Below are 22,174 nucleotides of genomic sequence, written 5' to 3'. Positions count from 1 at the left end.
AAGGTCTGAGTTGTAAATTAAACTGCCTAGTCTTTTAGCAAGAGTAGAGTTTGCAATGAAAGACTGCTAGAATATGTCTACACAGCAATTAAAAACTTGTGGCTGGCCTGTGCCAGCTGATTTGTACTCATGAGGCTCAGGCTGAGGGCCTATTTTATCGCAGTGTAGGCATTCGGACTCAGGCTGGAGCCCAGTCTTTGGGATCCTGTGGGAAGAGGGCAAAGTGTCTTAGAGCTTGGGTTCTAGCCCATGCCCAAATGTGTATGCTGCAATTAAACAGCCCCACAAGCCCGAGTCAGCTGGCACATGCCAACCACAGGTGTTTAATTGCAGTGTAGACATACCCATAGAGCAGTGGTGGGCAACTTGCGGCCCGCAGGCCACACATGGCCCATCAGGGTAATCTGCTGGCAGGCCACAAGATAATGTTTACATTGACCGTCTGCAGGCACGACTGCCTGCAGCTCCCAGGTGGGCAACTTGCGGCCCGCAGGCCACACGTGGCCCATCAGGGTAATCTGCTGGGGGGCCACAAGATAATGTTTACATTGACCGTCTGCAGGCACGACTGCCTGCAGCTCCCGGCCTATGGGAGCTGCGGGAATATATATTGGGCTGCCTGTCCAGAACTGTTGTAAAGAGTATTGTAAAAAGTATACTGCAGCTTAGGTGTCCGGATTCCAACAGTGGGACAGCAGTGCACATGCCCAGAGGGAGAAACATAGGTGCCTAGGAAACTGTTACAACAGAAATTTAGGCACCAAGTTTGTTTAAGTGCCTACAACAGGGGCGGCAAACTTTTTGAACTGAGGGCCACATCAGGTTTCAGAAATTGTACGGAGGGCCAGTTAGGAGAGGCTGTGCCTCCCCAAACTGGCAGGCGTGGCCCGGTCCCGCCCTCTATCTGACCCTTCATGCTTCTCACCCCTGACGGCCCACCCAGACCCCTGCCCCTTTGCGCCCCTGCACCCCCACCCCATGCTCTCTGTCCCTTGACCACTCCTGGAACCTCTGCCCATAACTGCCCCTCGCTGCCCCATCCAACCCCCTGCCCCTTCCTGACTGCTCCCCCTGGACCTCTGCCCTATCCAACTACCCCTACTCCTTGACCGCCCCTGGAACCCCCCACACCTGACTACCGCCCCTGGAACCCCCGCCCCCATTCAACCCCCCTGTCCCCTTCCTCTGACCTCTCCAACCCCTATCCACACCCCTGACCACCCTCCGAACTCCCCTGCCCTCTATCCAACCCCGCTCCCTTGCTCCCTGCCCCCTTACTGTGTTGCCTGGAGCACCAGTGACTGGTGGCGTGGCTGCACCGGGACAGGCTGCAGCGTAGAGCACCGGGTCAGGTTGGGCTCTGCAGCTGCGCTGCCCTAGGAGCTCACAGCCCCACCACCCAGAGCATTGCACCAGTGGCACAGTGAGCTGAGGCTGCAGGGGAGAGGCTGGGGGCTAGCCTCCCGGGCCAGGAGCTCAGGGGCTAGGGAGAACAGTTCTTTGGGCCAGATGTGGCCCATGGGCCATAGTTTGCCCACTTCTAGCGTACAGGTTTCAGTGACCTTTGAGCAGGAAGAATTTTGAATCCCAGTGGGACCTGTCTCTGGGATCAGGCTATATAACTTGAGTTGGATCTGTAGTTTTTCTTTTGTGTGAGAGCTCTGATCCTGCAAAGACTTAAACAGAAGCTTAAGTAATGTGCATATATCTTTGCAGGATCAAGGCGTAAACTGGTAGTTGTGTAATTGGAAATTTGAACCTAAATATTCTATTGATACATTTTAGATTTTTAATGTTTAAATTTGGAGAGCTATCTTGATTGTGAATAGATGGCAGATAAATTTAAATAAAAATAAAAAAATGTGTGTTTGTATATATAACAAAACAAGCAACATGGTTAAAGATGGTATTATATTTCTATCTTATCTATCATTACTTTTATCTATGTAGCTTATATATGAGTTCAAATATTTGTGTGTTGCGGGAAGATGGAAAATAATTTACAGTAGATGTATGTATTTCACACTAACAGTCTTAATGAGTAGGAGAAAGTCTGTTACTCCCCTTTCCTTTTGTATGGGAACCATGAAGTAGAGATTCCAGACATTTCTTGGCTAACTCAAATAACTGGGAAATCTGTGGCTGATGAACTTTGGCTCACTATTAGTTATTAATAAAATATAAATACGTAGTGGGCTTTTTACAAGAAAAATTTAAATGCATCACAATTAAGCCAACCTAATTTAAGTAAAAAAAGTTGGTGTAAATAAGATAACATTATTTTTACATGGCTTAATGAATGACAGTATGATTGAATTAAATATTGGCTTTTTTGTCACCACAGGATTTTTCTTGATATGTTATGATGGAGCCTTGAACTTTGAGAAACTACTGGTTTTAGATATCTTTTGCCAGAATGATGAATCTATTTCCAGTAAGCTAGTTACTTCATCATTCTGGATATGCTTTTGGGAAATGTTCATGTAATTCCCTTAATCAAAACCAGTTGTGTACTATATTTTTATATTTTTTTAATTGATAAATTACTGACACTAAATATATATCTCTAGAAAATCAAGATTTTGTTTAATAAGAACATTGTTTAATCATTTTCCTACCAGTAGTTAGATGTCTTTTCCGGTGTTGGTTTTCACATCAAATGGAGTGTCATCCAAACTTGATGTTTACAGTTGCATTAAATGGCATTACCTCTGGTAAGAATGCATTTATAGTGCAGCTACAGATGAGTTATTTTGTATCAGCACAGTCAGTAAATACCAGAATACTAGTCCATGAAATAATATACCACTGATTTTGAAAAAATGCAGCAATACCTCTTCCATCAAGTAGTGTTCTACTTTTAGATGAAATGACTAGTTTAAATAGTGCCTTTGAAAATTGGGTGTTACTTCCTTTAGTTCTGATTGCAGTTGGCAGGAACTATATGTTTTGTATGTATTATCAAAAAAGAACATCTTTCTACAGTATACTCTTGCTGTTTCCCCTGCAGATTTATGTAACTTATGTACATCTTTGATCGAATTTGACACTTTTTTGAATATATGCCGTGCTTACTGCTGAATATGTGAATGATACACTGAACTGTTGGCTAATGTTCTGTGAATGTTAACCAGAGAACATGCTCGTTTGCTTAACAGCCTTGCAGTGTAGACTGTTTTATTTCTCTTTAATCCTTATTATGCAAGATACTGGCAAGAGAACATTTTTCATCCATAAGCATTGTTTCATGCTTAAACATATCCACTGTTTCGTCAAAGTTATGAAATATTGTTGCTCAATTAAATTTTGTTTTCAACATTTCCTGATAGAGGCAGTAACAGAGAAGATAAAACTGTAAAGGAAGAAAAGATATATAATTAGGAAAATATATTAAGCACGAGTGAACAAGGAAGGAACAGAAGAGGTGCAGTCAGTAGATATAAGAATCCTGACCTTCAGATTTGGACAAAGAGTTTGTCTTTTATCAAAAGCTGAATGTGATGTATTTCAAGATTGTATTTCTGGTACAGGCTGTGGTAAAAAGATTGACTTCTGAGGAACCTATTCTTCTCTAACAGACATCAGCTCTGTACTGATGCACACTTAGATTGTGCACAAGGATAGACATCAATTAAAGTGTGACAGTTTCTTTGGGTGAAAAATGAAAAGACATACAGCTGGAATGCAAAAATGTTAGTTAACTTACAAGATGGTGGTAGAACAACAGTGTATTAAGCATTCCTTTTGAAAGAGCATCTTCTCATTTTTTGGCACAAAGATGAGGTTTGGAGAGACATGCTGTCATAAACAGATAAGAAAAGTTGATAGCACAGAAGTACTTTATATCTCTTTGACTGTAAAGGGTTAACAAGTTCAGTAAGCCTGGCTGTCACCTGACCAGAGGACCAATCAGAGGACAGGATACTTTCAAATCTTGAGGGAGGGAAGTTTTTGTGTGTGCTGTTAGGTTTTGGTGGTTGTTCACTCTGGGGGCTCAGAGGGACCAGACGTGCAAACAGGTTTCTCTCCAGTCTCTCCAATACAGGCTCTTATAAGTTCAGACTAGTGAGTACTAGGTAGATAAAGCGAGTTAGGCTTATGGTTGTTTTCTTTATTTGCAAATGTGTATTTGGTTGGAAGGAGTTCAAATGTGTATTTGGCTGAAAGGAGTTCAAATTGGTATTTTGCTGAAAAGATTTTAATTTGTACTTGTATACTTAGGCTGGGAGGGTGTTCCCAGTGTCTATAGCTGAAAGACCCTGTACCTATTCCATTTTAAATTTACAAAGCTATTTTTTACTGTTTTCCTCTCTTTAATTAAAGCTTTTCTTGTTTAAGAACCCTCACTGTTTTTTTATTCTGGTGAGACCCCAGGGGACTGGGTCTGGATTCACCAGGGAATTGGTGGGGAGAAAGGAGGGAAGAGGGAGAGAGAGGCTGATTTCTCTCTGTGTGTTAGGATTACTGTCTCTCTCAGGGAGAATCTGGGAGAGGAAGAGAGAAGGAGGGGGAAAGGTGCATTTTCCTCTCTGTTTTAAGATTCAAGGAGTTTGAATCACACAGTGATCTAGGGTAACCCAGGGAGGGGAAGGCTGGGGAGAGGCAACGGTGAAGGAAAGGGTTTACTTTCCTTGTGTTAAGATCCAGAGGGTCTGAGTCTTTGGGGTCCCTGGGCAAGGTTTGGGGGGCACCAGAGTGTACCAGGCACTGGAATTCCTGGTTGGTGGCAGCGCTACAGGTTCTAAGCTGGTAATTTAAGCTTAGAGGAATTCATGCTGGTACCTCATCTTTTGGATGCTAAGGTTCAGAGTGGGGAATTGTACCATGACGCATGCTGACTATCTTGAGCCTGATCCTGCGTTTATTTAATGTCTGTAACTCCCACTGACGAGGTAGCCAGGTCTAATGAGCTGGCTTACTCTATGGGGGTTGTATTATTTTGGAACATACATACATAAGAAAGTAAGAATGGCCGTACTGGGACAGATCAATGGTCCATCTAGCCCAGTATCCTGTCTTCTGACAGTGGCCAATGCCAGGTGCTTGAGGGAATGAACAGAACAGGTAATCAGCAAGTGATCCATCCCCTGTTGCCCATTCCCAGCTTCTGGCAAACAGAGACTAGAGACATTTCAGAGCCGGGTTTTGCATCCCTGCCCATCCTGGCTAATACCCATTGTTGGACCTATCCTCCATTAACTTATGTAGTTCTTTTTTGAACCCAGTTATAGTCTTGCCCTTCACAATATGCTCTGGCAAAGAGTTCCACAGATTGACTGTGCATTGGGTGCAGGAGTACTCCCTTATGTTTGTTTTAAACCTCCTTATTTATTTCGTTGAGTGACCCATGAGTCTTGTGTAATCTGAAGGAGTGATTAACACTTCCTTATTTACTTTCTCCACACCAGTTATAATTGTATAGACTTTTATCATATCCTCCCTTCAGTCATCTCTTTTCCAAGCTGAAAACTCCCAGTCTTATTAATCTCTCCTCATATGGAAGCTGTTCCATAACCCTAATAATTGTTGTTGCCCTTTTCTGCACCTTTTCCAATTCCAATATATCTTGTTTGAGATGAGGCAACCACATCAGAATGCAATATCAAGATGTGGGCGTACCATGGATTTATATAAAGGCAATATGATATTTTCTGTTTTATGATCTATCCCTTTCCTAATGATTCCCAACATTCTGTTAGCTTTTTTAACTGCTGCTGCACATTGAGTGGATGTAGTCAGAGAACTATCCACAACTCCAAGGTCTATTTCTTGAGTGGCAACAGATAATTCAGACCCCATCATTTTATATGTATGGTAGGGATTATGTTTTCCAATGTGCATTACTTTCAATTTATCAACATTGAATTTCATCTGCCATTTTGTTACCGGTCACCCAGTTATGTGAGATCCCTTTGCAACTCTTTGGGGTCTGCTTTGGACTTAACTGTCTTGAGTAGTATTGTATTATCTGCAGAACGAACAGGAGTACTTGTGGTACCTTAGAGACTAACACATTTATTTGAGCATAAGCTTTCGTGGGCTACCGCCCACTTCATCAGATGCATAGAATGGAACATATAGTAAGAAGACATGTATACATACAGAGAACATGAAAAGGTGGAAGTTGCCATACCAACTCTAAGAGGCTAATTAATTAAGATGAGCTATTATCAGCAGGAGAAAAAAAATTGTAATGATAATCAAGATGGCCCATTCCAGACTGTTGACAAGAAGGTGTGAGGATACTTAACATGAGGAAATAGATTCAATTTGTGTAATAACCCAGCCACTCCCAGTCTCTATTCAGGCTTGGGAGTGGGAGTGGCTGGGTTATTACACAAATTGTAATGTAATTACACATTACACGTGTTAACTGATGTGGTGGTAAAAGCTCAGAAAGCTGCTGGAGTTTTATCCAAATTAGGGTTACGACTGGGATCATTTGATTGAAATTCTCTTGTGTTAGCAAGTCAATTTTTTCGAAAAGGGGATATCAATTGCTTTCACTGCTATTGTAGACATTTTAAAAATGATGTTTATTGCAGCTATAGCCACCCTTTGCTAAACCCCATATCTCAATTTTTGTAACAAAACAAGCCACTATTTTTTAATCTGCCGACCATATCTTAGTATTGGGTAATGCGTTGAAAACAAGGTATGTTTTTATGAAAATGAGCACAGTCGTGCTAAAGCTGGTTGCACTTAATAAAAATAAATGCAAGTTGATTCATAAAAGCTTTTGATTTATTTCCAATTAGTTTATGTTGTCCCAGAGACATATTTAAATACTTTCGAAGACAGCAATAAAGGAAACAGATTGGCTTTAATTAAATACTGATTTAGTCTGCCATTTTTTAAATTGAAATGACATCCATTTTATATTGGTTGAACACCTGTTAATTCAGTTAGTGCAGACTTGCCTCCCTGGATTTCCCCTATAACTACCCCATCACACATACATTTTCTCTCTTGCCCTGTGCTCTCATGTGTTCGTTGAAATAATCCTGGATGGGAAGAAATCTCTATTTAAAATTTGCCTAAATGGCTCAGATACTTGATTCAGACCTGCCATGTCAAAGCAGGAGTCCCAATCCCAGATAGTTTTAGAGCCCATTGTACTAGAACAAAGGTAACTTCTACAGCGTTAAAGGACATATCTATTTCTAAGATGTTGTAAGGCTTCCATGTGGAGTTCTGTTCAGAGCCTTACTCAGTGTTACGCTCTCATTCATATTGCATGCTTGTTTGGGGAAATTTGTTATTCTCTGAACAATTAAGCACTTTTCAGCCACCATCTGGAAATTGTTTCTACTTGTTAATCACACCAAAGCGGGAATTCACAGAAATAATTCTTGAAGTAGAAAGGAAGGCTAACTACCACTAACTAAAGCTCTCTGAGAATATTATTTCTACAGATCCATGCATGTCACACTATGTCCTTGTTTCTTTGTAGTCCTGTGCTAGATTTCAAACAGCAGGATGGAACTGGAAAAGTGTGGGCCATTGATATGGTTGCCACCTCTAAGATGCAGACAAAATGGCCACTGGCTACAGCCATACCAATGGCCACCCCATCATCACCAACAAAAAGGGTCCCAGTGCTGAATATAGCTAATTATTACTAAAATGTTTTAGAGACTCATTTAAAAACCAAAACAAACCAGTAACACAATGTGTTATGTTATTTGATCACTTTTCTTACCTTATCCTAACATGGTACTGCGGTCCAGGCTACCAGGGTTGTCAATTGTAGAGCAGTCATTTGTGCCAAGTGAGAAAAATAAAAAAGGTTTATTAATCTTTTCACCAACAAGGCAGTACGAAACCCAACCAGGTGGCAACACTAGATGTAGTCTTTTTATAGATGTTGCCTACTGTGCTTGAGTCTGTGCGTAGAATCAGTGTCTGGCCACAGCGAATGCAATATGGAGTCTTGTGGCATGTTATCTAGAGTATAGATCTGCAAAACTGGTCGTATTGTGGTTATGGATGATGTTAAATACACAGATTAAATAGGAAAAATGCTTGGAGAAAACCAGTTACTAGTAAGTAGCTGTCCTTTTAAGTTATGGTTTGTTATGAATAAATGGGCTTCTGATTAATGGAAACTGTATTTATATTAACTGCTATCAGTAACTAAGAAACCTCTTTCTAAGAAGCTGAAAAGTTGATTTTATATGGTTAATGTTTCAAAAGTGCCTAAGCCACTTAAGAGCCTAAGCCCCATTTTCAAAAGTGATTCAGGCACTTCGCAAAATCTTACTATAGTCATGTATATCATAGTATAGTAAAATTGTGTGAGTATACACAAAAGAAACTGTTATGTATTTAAACATGGCAATGTTTAAATCAGGCAATTTAAAGCAGAGCATATAGTGTATAGACTAAACTGCCATAAAACTTATGCTTGCATTTTCTGTTTTCTACAAATTACAGGCGGGACACAGAGATTACCTCGTACGATTGGTGTATCTCTAGCAAAAGAACTCATCTTCTCTGCACGTATTGTAGATGGTGAAGAAGCAAAATCAATAGGATTGATCAGTCATGTGGTGGAACAGAATGAATCAGGGGATGCTGCCTACAGAAGAGCTTTAGCCCTAGCACAAGAATTTTTACCTCAGGTACAACATAATGGAGTCATATTTAGATTTTGTTTTGGAGTGGGTTAGTTCACTGTAGTATAGTACAGTGGTTAAATAGTAAATATGCAAAGGAACCAGGTAAACCAATAAGAAAATTACCATTATCTTGATTTATTGTCTGTACTGTTAAGGTTTGTGTTCCTATTTACTTTTAATTAACATTGTAGATTACTTTTTTACCAAAGTAAAAAATTCTAGAGACTACAATATTACTATTGAAATAACACTGAGCACTTTGGGAAACAGTTGAGGATAGGAGAAAGACAGAAAGGTCAAGTGAAAATAGAGACCTATCCTCTAGCCATATAAAGTTTTCTCTTAATCTTTTGGTTCAGGGAGTCTGGATTTCTCAGTATGATTTGCCATAGTAAAATGTACAGATTCTCTGCATGTAAAATACATTAAGCGAACACCATGACTGTTTAAATCCTCATTTTTTTTTCATAATTACATTTGTTACTAAACATCCCCTTGGAAACTTAACAGTGAAATTTATTTCCAAAATTAATGTCTTTTTGCATTTATGGAACATATTGTTTTTACTGGAAGGTTCATTGGTTTGCTTTCTGGACTACATTCACCAGCACAGTGATGTCGTCATTCTCATGCATTGCTCTAGGTTGCGTGCCCTATTTTCCTTTCACTTGATGTAACCGTGGCAGAGAGACCTGAAGTATGACTACTTTCAGACAGCCATACTCCAAATATTCAGCATTAGAGAACTGCAACATTCTCAACATTTTCATGGCAGTCAGTCAGGGAGCATGGTGGAGGAACTTTTCTGTACAGTGGAGAATTAATCCATAAGGCCTGTGCCCAGGGGCCCTGGCCAATTTGGGGGCTCCCACAGGAGCGCCGGACCCAGTGTAGAAGTGGGGGGCCATTGGCACTGGAACTGTGGCCCCACCCCCTGCTCCTATTCTTCCCTCTGGGGATCCACCCCTTGCTCCACCTTTCCCCCAAGGCCCAACCCCTGCCAAGCTAAAAGCTGGAGCTGGGCCATGGTAAGAGCTGCCCAAGGAGCCAAGGACACTAGGGAGCCCCAGACCCTCCACCTGCCCTAGACAAGTCTTATCAGCTCCCCCACCACGAAGTGAAACCCCTACCACCACCACTTAGCACCTGCCCGAGACTACTATGCCCATGTTAAAAAGTGAGTGGGCATGGCCTCCCTGGATCCCTCCGCTTTTGGTGCCCCTGGGCCTTGGAGGTGTGGGGGGCCCAAATGTTCTTTGTGCCCAGGGCCTCAATAACTCTTAATCCATCTCTGTTTATGTAGCTGATCATTCTGTCTCTCTCACAAGAAAGTGCACACATATCAGTGTTTCTGCTTGCAGCTCATCCAATAGTTGTTTTCTTCTGTACCATCAACCAAAACACCAAATTATCATCCTCCCTCACTGTAGCGTGCAAACATGAGGAAGCTAGACCGGTTTCCATCCCCAAAACACCAAAACTCTGGGAAGAAATCAGTGTGACCTTCTGGGAAAAGCTGCAAGAGCCTTGGTGGTGATTGATTGTGACATGCCCCCTTTCTGCCATAGACATCAGTCTTCACCAACCTCACTTCCCTCCTCCTCACTCCAGTATCCATGAGAAAACTGGTCATGGCCTAATCTGTATCTTTCTTCTTCCTCCTACCAATCCACAAAAGATGCCACTTCTCCCCCTTGAGCTCAGTTGTCTGAGGCCTGGTCTACACTACGGGTTTAAACCGAATTTAGCAGCGTTAAACTGAATTAACCCTGCACCCGTCCACACAACGAAGCCCTTTATATCGATATAAAGGGCTCTTTAAACCGACTTCTGTACTCCTCCCCGACGAGGGGAATAGCGCTGAAATCGGTATTGTCATGTCGGATTAGGATTAGTGTGGCCGCAATTCGACAGCGTTGGCCTCTGGGCGGTATCCCACAGTGCACCATTGTGACCGCTCTGAAAAGCAATCTGAACTCGGATGCACTGGCCAGGTTGACAGAAAAAGCCCCTCAAACTTTTGAATTTCATTTCCTGTTTGCCCAGCGTGGAGCTCTGATCAGCACGGGTGGCCATGCAGTCCCAAATCCAAAAAGAGCTCCAGCATGGACCATATGGGAGATACTGGATCTGATCGCTGTATGGGGAGACAAATCTGTTCTGTCGGAGCTCCTTTACAGAAGACAAAATGACAAAGCGTTTGAAAAAATCTCCAGGCTATGATAGACAGAGGCCACAGCAGGGACTCAGCACAGTGCTGCATGACAAGCGTAACGGAAAGCCAAAGAATCAAATGGATGCTCATGGAGGGAGGGAGTGGGGACTGAGGACTCCAGCTATCCCACAGTCCCCGCAGTCTCCGAAAAGCATTTGCATTCTTGGCTGAGCTTCCAATGCCTGAAGGGTCAAAAAACATTGTCCGGGGTGTTTCAGGGTATATCTCGTCAATTTACCCCTCCTTCCCCTCCTCCCCCATGAAAGAAAAGGGAAAAAAAATCGCTTCTTGCCTTTTTTCAATGTCACCATATGTCTACTGCATGCTGCTGGTAGACGTGGTGCTGCGGCACTGAACAGCAGCATCCCCTCCCCTTCCTTCCTGATGGCAGACGGTGCGAAATGGTGGAAAACCATCCTCATCATCCCGTGAGTGCTCCTGGCTGGCCTCGGTAAAAATGGGAATGACTCCTGGTCATTCCCGGCAGAGGGTACCAAAGGCTTGGTAACCGTCCTCATCATAGCAACTGGAGGCTGAGCGCCATCGCCGCCCCCCCCCACTTTTATGTCTAAAGAAAAGATTCTGTTCTCCCTGGACTATCATAGCAGCGGGAGGCTGTGCTTCTCTCCCCCCGCCCCCTTTAATGTCCTGCCTGTACTATCATAGCAGCTGGAGGCTGCCTCCCCCTCATTTTATCTCGCTAAAAAGTCAGTGTTTCTTATTCTTGCATTCGTTATTACTTCATCACACAAATGGGGGGACACTGCCATGGTAGCCCAGGAGGATTGAGGGAGGAGGGAAGCAATGGGTGGGGTTGTTGCAGGGGCACCCCCTAGAATGGCATGCAGCTCATCATTTCTGCGGGATCTCTGGGGCTCTGACACAGAGCGGCTGTGCTCTCTGGTTCTCTAGTACACTTGCCCCATATTCTAGGCAGGACAAACTCTATTTTTAGACAAAACATAAAGAAGGGAATGACCCAGGGAGTCATCCCCATTTTTGTCCATGCGCCCCCAACCGACAGTGAGGCCAGCCAGGAGCACCCATGACAGCAGCAGACAGTACAAAAGGATTGATAACCATCATCGCCAATTTCCAATTGCAAACAGTGCAAAATGACTGATAACCATCATCTCATCGCCAATTTACAATGGCAGACAGTGCAGTAGGGATGGTAACCATCTCTGCTACCTTGCAAAGGCAAATGAATGCTGCTGTGTAGCGCGGCAATACCGCCTCTGTCAGCAGCATCCAGTACACATACGGTGACAGTGACAAAAGGCAAAATGGGCTCCATGTTTGCCATGCTATGGCGTCTGCCAGGACAATCCAGGGGAAAAAGGGCACGAAATGATTGTCTGCCTTTGCTTTCACGGAGGAAGGATTGAGTGACGACATTTACCCAGAATCACCCGCGACACTGTTTTTGCACCATCATGCACTGGGATCTCAACCCAGAATTCCAATGGGCGGGGGAGACTGCGGGAACTACGGGATAGCTACAGGATAACTACCCACAGTGCAACGCTCCGGAAATCGACGCTTGCCTCGGTACGTGGACGCACACCGCTGAATTAATGTGCTTAGTGTGGTTGCGTGCACTCAACTTTATACAATCTGTTTTAAAAAACGGTTTCTGTAAAATCGGAATAATCCCGTAGTGTAGACATACCCCGCGATTCTCAATGTTTTATTTTTTAAAATGTTTATATAATTATAAACATATATATTTTAAGTGAACAATGACTCCTTTGGATCTCCTAAGTATACCTTGTTTTTCTATATCTATCTTGTAGACCATAAATTCTTTGTGTTAGGAACTGTTTTGATATTTATTTGATACCTCATTGTCGGCACTTAGCAAATTAATAATCTTTTTGTGTGTTTCATGGCCCTTGAGAAATGATCAGTCCTTGAGCACTGTAGGTTGATACTGAGCTCACAACAGAAATGGAATATCTTCAGGGGAACATTTCAGGAGACTTTGCACACTGGCACTAGAGAAGATTTTTGGGAGAATCACCAGTGTGTCCAGAATATGATTGAGTTCTGGGGGAGCTGTTGATAAATCCTCTTCCCTGTTGAAGGCTCTGCAGGAAGATTAATCCCATCCAGATCCTGGTCTATACTGAGTGTCATTTAAAATAAAATCCTCATTTACTTCACCACTTTATTTGGCTTTCCACAGTAACTTCAGAAATCCCTCTCATAGGGTGGAAAATACTGCAAATTATACAGTACATGTAACTAACGTTGAAAAGAACTATTGAGTTTTGTTTTTAAAATCTTATTATCAAACAACATATGAAAAAACACACTGTGGCAAAGTACCTGTTTCTTCTCTGCTGGCTCAGTCCCCTTTTTCCTTGGAGACACAGGCTTGGGCAAAGTAAAGTCCTTCCCGGTTGCTCAGGGTCTGGCTGATCCTTTTCTCAGTCAGTCCTTTGCTCTGTTTTTCTCCCCTTCTGGGAAGAGCGCAAGTCTTCCTGGCTGGAAGAGTTCAGAGTCTTGCTGCACCTACTCACTAGCTGCTTCTCTCACTCCCCCCCTACTTCCCTGCCAGGGAGGGTTTAAAAAGGTCTCCAACAATTTGGGCCAGCTGAACCTAATTAGTTCCCTGGCAACCCCTGTTCCAGCTGAACCTTATTTCTCCATGGCTATCTCCCCTCAATGAATAGGGAGAGGCCTTGTAGCCCCTCTGGGACTAATTACTATCCCTCCTTTGGTAGCTATTTGTCCTGGGTTTGCCACAACACATTTTAAAGGAAAGAGGGCCTGGATTATGATTTGTAGCCACAGATTCACACTGGAGACAGTGCAGAGGTTAACTGCTCTTATAGGAGCTCTGACGGCATTGTGCCTCATGCAGGTACAATTCTATATAACCATTGAAGAGAATGCATTAACCTCTCCCCTCTGCATCCTACCAGCTCTTTTGGCCAATACATGTGTTTGTAGAAGCTAGTGCCTGTGGTGGCTCTAACTGTGCAAAGTGCTTGCACTCCCTGACGAAAGGATTCCTATCATTCCTGGCCCTTCTGTGGGAGACTGAGCTTCTTGCATTGTCTCCTCCCTCCTTCCCTCCCTTGCATGGTTTGACAGAGGTCAACCATCTGACTGCTGGCTTGGTTTTGCAGCTCATGCATTTTAGTTTTGAGGCTAGCATTGATTTATTCTCTTTTTGTTTAGGTGCTTCCATGTCTTTTTATTATATGCTCATTAGGACATAATATAGTAGATCACATAGAGTCCTATAGTACCGTGATTATTTGGTTACTTTGAACCTAATTTCCAAAGGTGTTGAGCACCCACAACTCAAGTTGAAGTCCATTGGAGCTGCTGGCATTCAGCACCTCTACAATTTAGGCTTTTTATGTTGTTTTGGTACCATGTCGTTTTTGAAAATTATATGCTGCTTTTAGTTTTTTTTAGTTCTAGATACATATATTTGGAAGAAAATGTGTATCATGGTCATATTACTCAGTAAAAAGAACAGACAAAACCTACAGATTGCTAATATGATAGCATTCATATGTAGACACTTTGAACCGCAGTTTTGCTGTATCTGCTGACATGTAGATCTATCTGATTTATTTTTTAATTTTAGGGACCTCTAGCAATAAGAGTTGCAAAATTGGCCATCAATCAAGGGATGGAGGTAAGGATATATATTTGTTAGTAACAGTGAGTGGAAGCCTGGAGAGCGGGGAACAGTTCCTAAAATAGAGGATTAAAAATTAAAGTTCTTTCTAGACTTGTTTTAAATTTCAAACTATATAGTCTTTCAAAACCTAGTTAGTTGAATCCAGTCTAAAGTAAAGCAATGGTTCTTACTTTTATGACTTCATATTGATTTCATCCTGCTCCTGAAGATATGGTTGATGCTGATGGGGCACTACAATACCAAAACTTACTATAACTTGATACAATGTGCATTGGTTATTAATGTTAGAAAGTAATCATACAACTTGTTTAATAGTAGTTTATGCCAAAGGGTGGGGAAAAAAGCTTTCCTAAATTCATGTAAAAACTATGGTTGTTTTAAAACCAAATGATACGAAAATCAATCTCATCATCAACAGGATAAAGGTTTGCCAGTAAAACTGAAGGCCAAAAAGGACATTGCTGCTTATAATAATTTAGTATAGAATAGAATAGTGTTAAGAATCTGATTTAAATACAAAAAGATATGCCAAACAGCCACTCCTCAGTGTTCTCTGTTGATCTAGCTCTAGAGTTCATTAAGATGTGAGCAGACTCACACTTGTGCTTAACTTTAAGCCTATGAGTCTCCTGCTGAACTCAGTGGGACTACTCAGATACTTAAAGTTAAACCCAGGCATGAATCTTTGCAGCATCACAACTTAGAGCACAGTTTGGCCCAGAGAAGAGTGTGATCACAGCTCATTTGCAATGTAAAACCTCAGTATAACAGGATAAGTTAAGGATGTACTCTGTTTCAGGTTTTTTATTTGTTTGTTTTAAAGGTTGACATACAACTACCCAGACACCTGAGTTGAGTAGGGTTACATTAACGATGAAAAGTAAAAGTACACAAAGGGTGTAAATTAAGCTCACAAATACAAATTAGTTTTTTAAGGATATAAATCCAAGGTTGAATTCAGTGGTATACAAGGTAGAAACTTTTGTAAGAAAAAATTCTAAGTTCCCGACACAGTAGGTAGGTGAGTGAAAATGACCTTGTTGACAAACCCAATGTGGTACACAAGGTCCCAGCTTTCAGAGGCTAATAGAAAAAGTGCCCACTCATGGAATAGATAACACTTATGAAAAGCAGGTAGCTAAACAGAGAGGAAATAATGGAGGAGGAAAATAAGCCCTTTCAGCTGTTTTGGCCACCACACAAAGAAATCTCAGAGGGTCCCAGAGGTAGTCCAAGATCAAAACTGGTTTCATCCTTATATATTTTCCTAATCATCAAGACAAATCCTTAAGAGATATAGCTTCCTGGCAGATCAAGCTCCTACAGATCAGTCTCTAGATAGGTCCTTAAGATGGTCTGGGTGGGTAATCAGTCTATCCATTATTGGCAGTCTTACTGCATCACCAAAGCTTTTGTTGATCATGTGATTGCTGGTTGTGTAATAGCATTTCTTGAGAAACACACTTTGTAATTTGTTGGACTTTCATACATTGTTAATTTATTACAATATTTTGGTAAAATTGAAGTATATTTTAAATTGTACAACATTGAAATCATTATAGGTAAAATGCATGAATGAAAATAAATGTATTTCTTGTCAAGGCTACATATATATATATTATCAATGCATATTATTGATAAAGCAAATAAAGGACATGTAAAATTATACAATTTATATAGGTAAAATATACTAATATTATGTAATAAAATAATGGAAGGAGAAATATTATCTCACATCAGGAATATATGTACCTTATCAATGTATTACCATATTTCACAAAAACATGTCTCAGTATATGACTGCTGTTTTTTCACTTTTTCTCGGCCTCGTGGCTGAGGGATGAAAACATTATCTATATTGAAATATAAAAAGATCATGAATTTGACCCTTTTTAAGTGCTGAAATTGCAGTTGGGTCTGACAATCTACTGAATAGTGGTTACATCACAGAATAAGGAAACTGATTACAGAAATACCAACCAACCCATAACCACAGGGTAGTGAAGAATTTCTGCATAAAGTTACTGTGTAGAGGGACTTTGCTGGATTGCTTTAATGTTTGGGATATTGAAATACAGTATTTGAGTTAACTGTCAGAAAATGAAGTGTGTGCTATGTACAGAAAGTTATTCACTCTTACAATATTTATTTTTTGTTTCCCAGGTGGATTTAGTAACAGGCTTAGCAATTGAAGAAGCCTGTTATGCTCAGGTATGTAACACAATTATGCAAAAAAAACCCAGAACCCCTCAGTTAAAGACTGCATTGAAAATCATACAGAAACGCAGCTCAAAAGTAATTTATATTTTCTCCCAGCAGCATTTCAGATCGAAATTTAACCTTTTCTCTTAGCCATTTCTATTTTAGTTTTTACATGGAAATCTTAAAGGAGGAAGTGGAGTTTAAGACAAAGTCATCCCTTTGTATAAAGGGGCTATTTAGGGAGGGGAAGTTGGACACAGAGCCAGCTCTTCAGATGGTGTAAATTGGCATATCGTTGTTGACTTCAGTGGAGATATGCTGATACATAATGCTTAAGGATCTGGTCCATAATCTGGTCCATAAACTAAAGAGATTCTGCCTTGCTGCCTACACAGAGGGAAGAGATTCCCTGCATGTTTTACCCCAACCCCTTAAACAGAGTAATTAATTAATTAAGTAGTAAGTAATTAAGTAAGAGTAGAGCTATTATATTACTTCTGTATTTGGCATTGGTATAACCCTTACAATAATACTGTGCTCAGTTCTAGTTTCCACACTTCAAGAAAGAGGTTGAAAATTTGGAGGGGGTTCACATAAGAGCCACAAGAATGATTACATTATTGGAAAATATGTCTTACAGTGAAACAATTTAGGAGCTCAGTCTGTTTAGTGTATCAAAGAGAAGGCTAAGGGGTGACTTGATCCAAGTCTGTAAGTACCTCAATGAGAACTGAAATTTGATAATAGAGGGCACTTGAATCTAAGTATAATAGGAACCTGTTGCTGGAAGTTGAAGCTAGACAAATGCAAACTAAAAATGTGATGCAGTTGTTTAACAGGAGGGTAATTAATCATTGAAAAAACTTAATGTGTTGTGATGGATTCCTCATCACTGGAAATTTTTAAATCAGGATTGGCTGCTTTAGATCAAGTACAGCTATTGAACTTGAAACATGGAAGTCCTATTGCTCTGTTATGCAGGAGGTCAGACTACGAACTGTGCGAGTAGAAGTGCATGATTAGAAGTAAGCGTACAGTGCGTGATTAGTTTTATGTAGTTTTAATTTTGTAGGTGTGGGCAGGGTTTCAAACTAAAGAGTAAACTTTTGATGACGACCTAAAGTGATATGAGGCTTATTCATTTAGACAGTTGAACAAGAGCCTGTTTTGTTATCTGACTACTCTATTTGAGGAATCTTTAACTATGCCCATCACTTCAGCATATTTTTAATCCCTTCAAACCATTGCCATATCTCTGCCAAAGGAGGTATTTACATGTTACATAGGGAAATACTGCAGGCACTATAGTTGATTGTCAAGCACTTGTGAGAATTTTAACTCTCCCCTACCCCCAATCAGTAGTTCTGGGTGCATTCACTGTCAGCAGTGTTAAACCGCCTGGGAAAGTATAACTGTGGGTGTAAAACAATGGGGTTTTTATAGTCGTCTTATTTTACAGCTTTAATGATAAAATGTTCTTTCTGTACTAAAATAATAGTGTTTAATAATTATCTTAAAACACAGAAGGCCAGATCTTCAACTGGTATAAGTCAGCATGGCTGAAGTAACTTCTGTGGAGTGATACTTATTTATACCAGCTGAAGATCCAGCCCTCAGTCTCTGAATCAGTTGTGTGTAGAGTGTTTTCACACTCTTTTGTAATTTCTGTATTATACTATAGTCTGCAGATCGCGTCCATTAAAGAAAGGTGTCTATATACCTTATTTTTTAAATGTCGGTATTGATAATACAAAGTTAATCTGTTCTTTGCAGACTATTCCAACAAAAGACAGAATTGAAGGTCTTCTTGCTTTTAAAGAAAAGAGGCCCCCTCGCTACAAGGGAGAATAGGAGAAACTGATACCTTGAAAATACAAATGAGATAAACATGGCTGGAAGGATCTTTTGGCTGCACTTTGCCTCAGCGCATGGCATATCACAACCACCAAAGTAAAAGCAAACCCTACCTACATTACAACATCTGTAATGTGTCCAGACATGTGCCTGGCTCAAGAATATGTATCAAGTCATACTCAGCCTGGTTTGTGAAGGTTGCTCTGTATATTTGCAAGGTCACAGGTTCATAAGCATTTCTTTTATTTCATACGTATGAAACTAACCATTCCACAATTTAAAAAAAAAAAAAAAGTAAATTCTTTTAATAGACAAAGTCTATAAAGTAATATGGAATGTTTGTCTGTTGTTCCATTTTATCAAAATAAGTGATTTCTACACACCAAAAATGTGAAATTATACCAAATAAGATTTCTAAATGATTCACTATCTATTCTAGCTGAATATGTAAATTATTAATAAAGTTAGTCGAAATCAGAAGAATGATTGGAAGATTATAAACTTTATTTACTTGTCTCATACTGTAATAAGTAAGATAAGCTTCATTTTGAGACTACTATACAGTGGTGTTCTGTGTTACTCTATCTTCATGCTCAGTCACACAAGGCTATATGGTAAACCTTGCCTCTCATCCCAGATACCTCCAAAACATCATCTCACTAATACTATCTGCTAAGGAGTAATTTTTAATTCACTTGCCCCATTTCTTCTTGTTTTTTATTTCCAGGTGATATCAAACTTTTTATTGCGGAGCTATAGTTACACATTTTTAAAGCTCCCAAAATGCTGGATCTTGTGTGACCATTTTTCAGGTTCTAATAATACTGTACTTATATACAGCTGCTCTGAATTGAAATGCTCTTTTCCTTTGTTGAAACATAAACCTCTGGGCTTTGAAGTGAAGAAACTACTGTACTGTGTGTGTGGAGGTGCCATGGAAAATGGTCTCTTTAAAATATTCTGTCAACTTACTGGTAAGTAAATGTGGCTGAGCAATCAGATATTAACTTATTTATATGGAAACAACCTCCTTCATGTTTGATTTGCATTGTCTTTGTGAAACTTCTGCATGCACTGCTGTTTCTGCAACATTAGCTATGGTCACTCTCCAGAACTATGGAGATATAGCCGCTGATCAACATGAAATGACAAGAACTCATTAAAATTCATATTTAGCCATATCTTTACATGTAAATTGATTATATCTGGTGGACTACGCACTTTGCTGAGTGATAAATTTGCTGAGTTGATCATTTCATGCATGATAATTTGCAAATAAAGCACTGGTGCTTGTTTTTATAGTCATGTAAAGCCTGTAAGGTTATTTTCTCCTATTTTCAAAATGCTAAAATATCATTTTCATTTTTACTGAGTAGTAAATAATTATGTTAATAGGAGAAAAAATATGACGTCTATGCTGAATGGTTTGTGTCTCATAACTATGATATATAGTCTGGTTATTGAGCTTCCTTTAGTTTTCTAACAAGCACTGATTAAATAACTTCAGTACATGTATATGAAAACATTTTATTGACTTGAAATACTATGGCAGAAAAAATAGTCTGCTCAACCCACTATGTACATTCTTGATTTAGGCTAGGAGTTTTGATTTAAGTAAAATATTTTGCTGTCACAATAGTTACAACATTCCTTTTTCTCAGGGACAGATGTGGCCATGCTGTGGCATTTTGAGGTCCTTCTCTTGAAGTCAGCAGTTTGAATAATATTGCAAAGGGAGTATAAGATGGAGACTTTTTTCTAAACTACTTGTAGGTCATGATACTTGAATAGTTTTGAGGGAAAATTATGCAGCAAAAGATATACAAGAGACCTCTGTGTATGTATAAATTAAAAGTGAAATAACATCATAATGACATCATCTTGATTAATTAATGTCAAAATTAGAATTGTGCTTCCTGAATTGGAGTACTGGGGCAAAAAATTCTCTCACTAGTCTGACCTCTGCTCATTAGTCTGAACTCTGCTCATTATACCTGCTATCTGTCACTCCTTCAAATACTGGGTTTCAGCCCTGTCAGTTTCTGGCAGAATTCTGTCTTCCTGTACATACGTTGACTCTCCTTTTTTAGCTGCAGTATAAGTGCCTTATATGCACTCTCTAGCTTTCCTGAAAGATTGTTCCATAGGTCGGGGGTGGGAGAGGCACAGGAGCATAAGCAGCTTTCATCCACTCTCTCTCACCAAACTCATATTTATAATATTTCAGAAGCAGGCTTGAGCTTGGGTGGCTAGCTTGAGTCTCTGCCAGAGCTGCAATGTCCACACTATTTTTAGCATGTTAGCTTCAGTACTGCTAGCATGAGTCTGTCTGCCTGGGCTGGAAGGCCTCTTTTTCTGCTGGTCTTACTAGATAATCATAATGGTTCAATCTAGCCTTAAAATCCATGAATGAATTAATTTTAAAGCACTGACTTTTCTCAATTACTCTTATACTAACATCTTTTCCAAATAACCTTTATTGACTCGCTGGGGAAAAGTTTCAAAAGTGTCTAAGGGTATGTTTATACTACCCGCTGGATTGGCAGGTAGTGTTCGATATATTGGAGATCGATTTATCGCATCTCATCTGGACGTGATAAATCAATCCGCTAATAGACGCCCATACTCCATCTTGGCAGGAGAGTAAGTGAAATCGACGGGGGCACCGCGGCAGTCGACTTGCTGCCGCGAGGATGGCCAGGTAAGTCGAACTAAGATACTTCGACTTCAGCTACGCAAATAGCGTAGCTGAAGTTGTGTATCTTAATTCAAAACCCGCCCCGCCTCCCAGTGTAGACCAGCCCTTAATGACTTAAGTCGCTCTGTCACTTTACAATTTTTTCCCAACAATTTTCAAAATGTTTCAGAGTCTGTTGAGATTAATAAGCTAGTTAATGGGAGGAGGAATAGCTCAGTGGTTTGAGCATTGGCCTGCTAAACCCAGGGTTGTGAGTTCAATCCTTGAGGGGGCTATTTAGGAATCTGGGGCTAAATAAATAATTGGGGATTGGTCCTGCCTTGAGCAGGGGGTTGGACTATATGACCTCCTGAGGTCCCTTCCAACTCTGATATTCTATGATCACTTTGAATGTGTTGGCTTATGGACCATTGCTATGTGGTCTGTGTTTCTATAAAATGAGTAAAATGTCAGTCAGTCTTCAAGCAATGATACTTGTTCATAATATTTCTTCAGGATTCTTACTGTAGCCTGTCTAGAGGTGCTCTTAACCAACTGCACTCAAAATACTAAGCACTACTATACATCATGCACAGCCACTTCTTATTTTTGTTTGTAAGATGTTTCTTTGCTGTACATTCACCCATGATCAAATCTGTTGTTCTTTCATTTCTTTCTTTTGGGCCGTAAGCTTGAATCTCTCAAACATTACATCTAATAACACCATCAACAATGGGAATGATGAAGTTACTATATGGGGGAGGGTGAGTGATATGTTTGTCCCAAGGTGTGCTTGTCATACATATTTTTACCAATAATTTTAAAAAGAGACGGCTATCCTTAAACAATCAGAAGAGATAGAATAATAAGCAGATAAACCAAATGAGAGGTATGTTTAGCTAAACAGTAACAAAAAGTAAGAAGTCATGAGTCTCCTCCAT

General features: G+C 40.4%; 1 protein-coding gene across 2 annotated transcripts in view; it reads left to right on the top strand.

Moving 5' to 3' along the window:
- Positions 1 to 18,850, top strand: part of AUH (AU RNA binding methylglutaconyl-CoA hydratase) — a 189,535-nt gene extending 170,685 nt beyond the window's left edge. For both annotated transcript variants that reach the window (XM_030566606.1, XM_030566605.1), the window contains 4 exons: positions 8,437 to 8,624; positions 14,444 to 14,494; positions 16,664 to 16,711; positions 18,476 to 18,850. In XM_030566606.1, coding sequence (XP_030422466.1) covers positions 8,437 to 8,624; positions 14,444 to 14,494; positions 16,664 to 16,711; positions 18,476 to 18,553 — 365 coding nt within the window. In that variant the 3' untranslated portion in view covers positions 18,554 to 18,850. The remainder of the gene's footprint in view (positions 1 to 8,436; positions 8,625 to 14,443; positions 14,495 to 16,663; positions 16,712 to 18,475) is intronic.
- The last annotated feature ends 3,324 nt before the right edge of the window (positions 18,851 to 22,174 follow it).

The sequence above is a fragment of the Gopherus evgoodei genome, chromosome 6 (assembly GCF_007399415.2).
Source record: "Gopherus evgoodei ecotype Sinaloan lineage chromosome 6, rGopEvg1_v1.p, whole genome shotgun sequence".
NCBI classification, from domain to species: domain Eukaryota; kingdom Metazoa; phylum Chordata; order Testudines; family Testudinidae; genus Gopherus; species Gopherus evgoodei.
Note: the sequence above shows the minus strand (reverse complement) of the source record. Positions and strands in the feature narration are given on the sequence as shown.